At 48.5% G+C, this 5596-nt stretch overlaps 1 protein-coding gene across 1 annotated transcript; it reads right to left on the bottom strand.

The window, feature by feature from the left end:
* Window positions 1–4419: 4419 nt before the first annotated feature.
* Window positions 4420–5262, bottom strand: LOC119334541 (pathogenesis-related protein PRB1-2-like). Its single transcript, XM_037607088.1, has one exon. The coding sequence runs from the start codon at window positions 5224–5226 to the stop codon at window positions 4708–4710; it is 519 nt and encodes a 172-aa protein (XP_037462985.1). The 5' UTR covers window positions 5227–5262; the 3' UTR covers window positions 4420–4707.
* Between the last annotated feature and the right edge of the window lie 334 nt (window positions 5263–5596).

Genomic DNA, 5596 nt, shown 5'->3' with positions numbered 1-5596 from the left:
CTCAACGAGACCGATGGTCTGGAAGCAGCTGATTATGATGGCTCCGGTGACCTAATGCCGGTGCAAGAAGGAGACCGTGAGGACGTCTCCGGTGACCGAACCGAGTCCGGCCAGGTATATATATTAGTTAAGCTTCTGCTGACTAGCTAATTGATGCATTCATTGTTTTGGTATGTACACATATTAATTAAGTCTTTGTTCTTTTTTCTAGCCCTTCAGATCGAGCACAACTTCGGTAAAGAGACGAGGCCCGAAGAAAAAGTTGAGCTCGGATGAAAAGTTTGAGATCATAGCAATCGCGCCTGACGGCCAACCGATTGAACCCCTCCGGAAAAAGAGCACATTTGTTGCTCAGTGCGGGGTTTTGGTTAGGGACAAGATCCCGATCAGCATCCAGCAATGGTTTAAGCCGGCTACAGAAGACCCTGAGGTGTCTTATGTCAATGATATGCAGAAAAATGATCTTTGGACTGAGCTGAAGTCAAATTTCACCCTATCGCCAGAGGATAATCCAGAGAAGCCAGTTAAAAAGCAATTAATCAAGTCTTTTGCTCTTAAGAGGATGGCAGAACTATTCAGGAGGTGGAAGAAAGAGGTGAATAAGTTTGTCGAAAATAATGAGACACCAGAATTCAAGGGCAGATATGAGAAGATTAGAGATCACTGGCCCGCATTTGTGGCCCACAAGACATCGAAAAAGAGTAAGAAGATGTCAGCAACAAACAAGCAAAATGCTGCGAAGAAGAAGCATCACCATCGCACGGGGTCAGGTGGCTACCTCGTAGCCTGGCCTAAGTGGGCCAAGACTGAGAATGATCTGGTTGATAAAGGGATCGAACCAGAGACAATTAACTGGCCAGACCGTTGCCGGACTTGGTTCTTCGGGGCTGGTGGAACCTTGGACCCTGTAACAGGGAAGTGCATTTGGACGAATGATCAAATGGACATACCAGTCAGGAAGCTTCAGCATTATATCGAAGCAGCGCAGCAAGGGACGTTCCTTCCAGACAGAGAGAACGGCGAGCTCACAATGGCCCTCGGGAATCCTGAGCACCCTGGACGGACACGAGGCACGCCAGGCTCCATTCCGTGGAAGGTTGGGTTTCCGAACGTAGGCGGTTACAAATCCCATGAGAGGAGGAAAAAAGTGCAGCAGACCCAAATGCAGGCGCTGCAAGCAAGGGTACAAGCGATAGAGGCACGAGAAGCAAATCGCAGAAAACGTACTGCCGAAGCTTCCCCCGAAGCTACCTCGCCATCTCAGCGGAGAAGCAGCGTGGCTTCCACCGAGCTGCTTTAGCCGGAGCATGCCTTGACGGCTCCTGCCAGCTATCCCGTGGATGCTATCACGGAGTCTCAAAATTGCCACCTTATGACGCAATGGATGAATTTGAGGGTCAAGGCGGCTGTTGGCTCTGTTTATCCTACTGAACCCGGCGCAACTTTTCACTGCCGGCCGATTCCAGAAGGATATGCTAGGGTGATGGTGGATGAAATAATGGAGGGATTTGAGGACCTCCAGCTTGACCACCCTACCGGTGAAGGGGAGACTCGGTTGGGTTCTGCTCTGAAGACTCCATGCCTATGGCGGAAGGAGCTCATCAAACTTCCGAACTGGACGCCTCTGCCTCCTCCTCCTCCTCCGGCGAGTCAGGGCACTCCGCCTCCTCCACTGCCTCCTCCTCCGGCGAGTGACGATCAGGCCCCTCAGCCGGCTCCTTCTCCGGCGCGTGGCGGCACTCCGCCTCCTTCTCCGCCTGCGCCGGCGCGCCCGAGCAGCCAGCCTCCTCCTTCTCCGCCTCGTCAGCAAGGGCGGAAAAGACCCGCCGCCGCTCCGGCAGCTGCTCCGGCGCATCATAGTACTTCTCCTCCGCCTCGTAAGCAAGTAAAGAAGACAGCCGCTCCATCTGTTTGGCTGACGTCTAGCAGTACAGCCAGAGGCGGGAGGACATACAGATTCGGTCCTTCTCTGAAGAGTCCACAGAAGTTACCATACGAGAGGACCCCGGAGGAGAACGCGAAGATCGCGCGAACCGAAGTGGATGACTGGTTTCAAAGGTTGAAAGCAAAGAGACATCCACCTCCAGAGGAGAAGGTAGATCCGGTGAAAGTGAAGCGCACTCTGGCTGCCTGGCAAAACCACCCAAGTCTCTACCGAAAGGCAACTATGAGCGCATTATTGCAAAGACATGGGACGAAGCGGAGCGGTCGGGAAGTACAGTTAGTGATCAAAGGCTGAAAGAATAACGAGAAGCTGGGAAACAAATTGCCCAGCTCGGCGAACAAGCGAAGCAATCGTGCCCCCCGCTCAAGGTGCCTAGCGACATCGTCGATCCGAGGATGGTGCCCGGTTATTGCAATGTTGACGATTACCTGCCCGGCGATGTACATTATGATCCCATGGAGGTGCAGATACACAGATACGAGTACGGGAAGCCTCTCGTCAAAGATGAAAAATCTTAAACAACGATGATGCGAAGATTACATGATTGGTACTTGAAAATCTGCAGAGAGTCTGGGGGGAGGAGTACTTTGTATGCGAGAGTTAAACCGGAGCATGACCTCGTTCGAATTTAACTGTTGCATATTCCATTTGAGGAGTTCTATCAGTTTTTCAATCAATTGGCCCTCGATAAAACAACGGTCACCTGCTACTGTCTGTAAGTACTACTACTTCTGTCATTAAGTCTCTCTATATAGCTCATCTCTTTCATTGCATGTATTTATAATTATCCTCACTATATTATGCAGATTGAAGATCGCCGAATTGAAGAAAAGACAAATCGGTGATATTGGGTTCGTTAACACATATCTCATAGATACAACTGAGGTTGAACATCGTCCCGAAGATACCGAGGCCAACTTGCTACGATCATTCAAAAAAATGAAAACAAAGATATAATACTCTTTCCTTACAACTTCAAGTGAGTCTTACTGTCTTGTGCATATTCGGTTTCCCTTATATATTAGTCCAGGTTATAGTAATGTAATTGATGAGTTATGCATGCGTGCGCGGGTATCACTATATTCTCCTAGAGATTAGGCTTGAGCAGGGAGTAGTAACTGTCTTGGACTCTAAACAAAAAGATCCCCAAGAGTATGCGGACATGAATGAAATCCTCAAGAAGTAAGTTAAATCGATCATTATCCACCATATCAGCAACTTTGTTCATTTCCTGATATCAAGTAATTGTTTTCTTTGTCCGGCAGGGTTTGGAGAAAATTCACCAGAAAAGTTCCAGGACTGCCGAAGGAGCTGGAATTTAGACACTCGAAAGTAAGTACTATAGTAGCATGTTCCGCGCATCTCCTAGTGATTCAAGCGCTAGTTTCATCAATACCATTTAGCATTCTCACTTATCAGTTTGATTGACCTCTATTTCTTGTAAAGTGGTTGTGGCAGGACAAGAGAATGATTTCTGTGGATACTACGTCCGTGAGTCCATCCGCCACACGACCTGTGAGCGGGGCGGGTACTCTGACGAACAATATGAAGTACGTAAATAACAACATTCACAATTTTATTTTATTACCATCATTTGTGTTGAGTTTCATTCATATATATATATATATATATATATATATATATATATATATATATATATATATATGTATGTATGTATGTATTGACCCCCTTCTTCAAATTAGATGTTTCGGAAGCGGGATGAACTCCTAGCACCAGCTCGTATGCGAGCAAAAGAGGAATTGGCGGCATTCTTTCTTGACCACGTGATCGCTGAAGACGAAGAATACTATGTGGACCATGAGTCCGTATGATTATATTTGTAAGAGATAATTATTGTATATATGTAGCCGGTAGTGTCGGATAGATATACGAGAACTTGTTGTTCGACCAATCTCTCGGAGAAGGAGAGGTGGTCGATATCACTTCTCTCTGTATGCATATATGTTCATGACGATCTTCTGTTTCCTTCGTTTGCTTACTAGCTAACTAGCGTGTCTAGTCCTCTCTATACGTATGTATAGTATGTAGCTTCGACCAAGCACGGACATAAGAGAGGACACTTCTCTCTATTAATTATAGCTAGCTAACATAATATATGAAACACCTAAATTAACCCCCCAAAACCCCCAAACCTCCCCCCCTTTAAAAAAACAAAAACCCCAGCCACAGAAATGCTGACGCGTGGATGTCTATTGGTCCCGGTTGGTGCCACCAACCGGGACCAAAGGGTCTCCTGCCTGGGCTCCGCGCACAGGTCACGTGGAGGCCCATCAGTCCCGGTTCTGGATTGAACCGGGACTAAAGCGCCGTGGCATTAGTACCGACCCTTTAGTCCCGATTCAGGAACCGAGACAACAGGCCCTTACGAACCGGGACAACAGGCCCTTTTTCTACCAGTGACGACTAACGGTCAATGACGGAAATGTAGGTAAATGTACCCGAAACACAAGTTGTTAGACCAATTTGTATCATTTTTCAAGTTTATATATGAATTTGTACATGACATGCAAGTTTATGTACCAAAAGCGCAATTAACTCATTACATTCACACGCTCCACAGAGCCGCATGGCTGTGTTCAAAAAAGAAAAAGAAAAAAGAGCCGCATGGATACATGCAGGCCGGAAGGTGGGCTTATTTACGATACGTACTGTACGTAACATATGTATAGACGTAAATATTCAAAATACACACACATAAACACAAGCACGTATGCATGTATGATCACATTCACACGCACGTACTACTTGTATTCGGCGTCAAGGGTGAGGAACGGGCGCTCGCCGTTGAAGTTGCCCGGGGGGTTGTAGTTGCAGGTGATGAAGACGCCCCGGTTCCCGGCGCAGACCACGCGCGCGCAGCCGATGCGGGTCGACTTGCGCCACACCACCTGCGTGTAGTGCCCGCACACCTTGCCGGCGTCGCAGGTATTGGTGTTGAGGTGGTAGTTCCGCTTCTCGTCCACCCACGACTTCACGGCGTTCGCGGCCGTCCACGACTGCCCGGAGCCCCAGAAGATGTTCTCGCCGAACGGCCCGCCGGAGTGCTGCAGCCGGCAGTCGGCGGCGCGCTTGTTCGCGTAGTCCTGCGCGAACCTGGCCACGCTGTTGTCCCACGTCACCGGCCCGACGCCGTCCGCGGCGCGGGCGCGGTTGTGCAGGTTGACGAAGTCCTGCGGTGTGTTCTGCGCCGAGACGCCGGCCACCACGGCCATGACTATGGCCAGGGCGAACATTGCAAGACTGCTCTTGGAAGATGCCATGATTAGCTAGCTAGTAGGTGGCTCGAGATCGATGAAGAGTAGTGCTGGAATTTGACCGGTATTTGTAGCCTGGGGACGTTGGAAGAGTCCATGGTTTTTTTTTTTTTTGAACTGCATGGGTATCTATTTCAAGGATGCTAGCAAGAAGATGCGGGGGAAATAATAATTAGATACATGTATCATGAGTTCAAGACTTGCTAGCTACATGTGGTAGTACAATTTCGTTTTATTTCCAGTGCATATGCATACATCTGACCACAAGTGATTCCATGCATTCCCGACGTACATTGGTCGATTAGTTTGGGCAGTTGGGTTGCATTAATCTAGAACTAGATCATAACCTCATTGGGCGGCGAAGTTGAAAACCGTA

This window comes from Triticum dicoccoides, chromosome 7A (assembly GCF_002162155.2).
Source record: "Triticum dicoccoides isolate Atlit2015 ecotype Zavitan chromosome 7A, WEW_v2.0, whole genome shotgun sequence".
Classification (NCBI taxonomy): Eukaryota; Viridiplantae; Streptophyta; class Magnoliopsida; order Poales; family Poaceae; genus Triticum; species Triticum dicoccoides.
This window is presented reverse-complemented; position numbering and strand designations above follow the sequence as displayed.

Coding starts and splice junctions, on each gene's coding strand:
- LOC119334541 (XM_037607088.1), bottom strand. CDS start 5,226: ATGGCATCTTCCAAGAGCAGTCTTGCAATGTTCGCCCTGGCCATAGTC.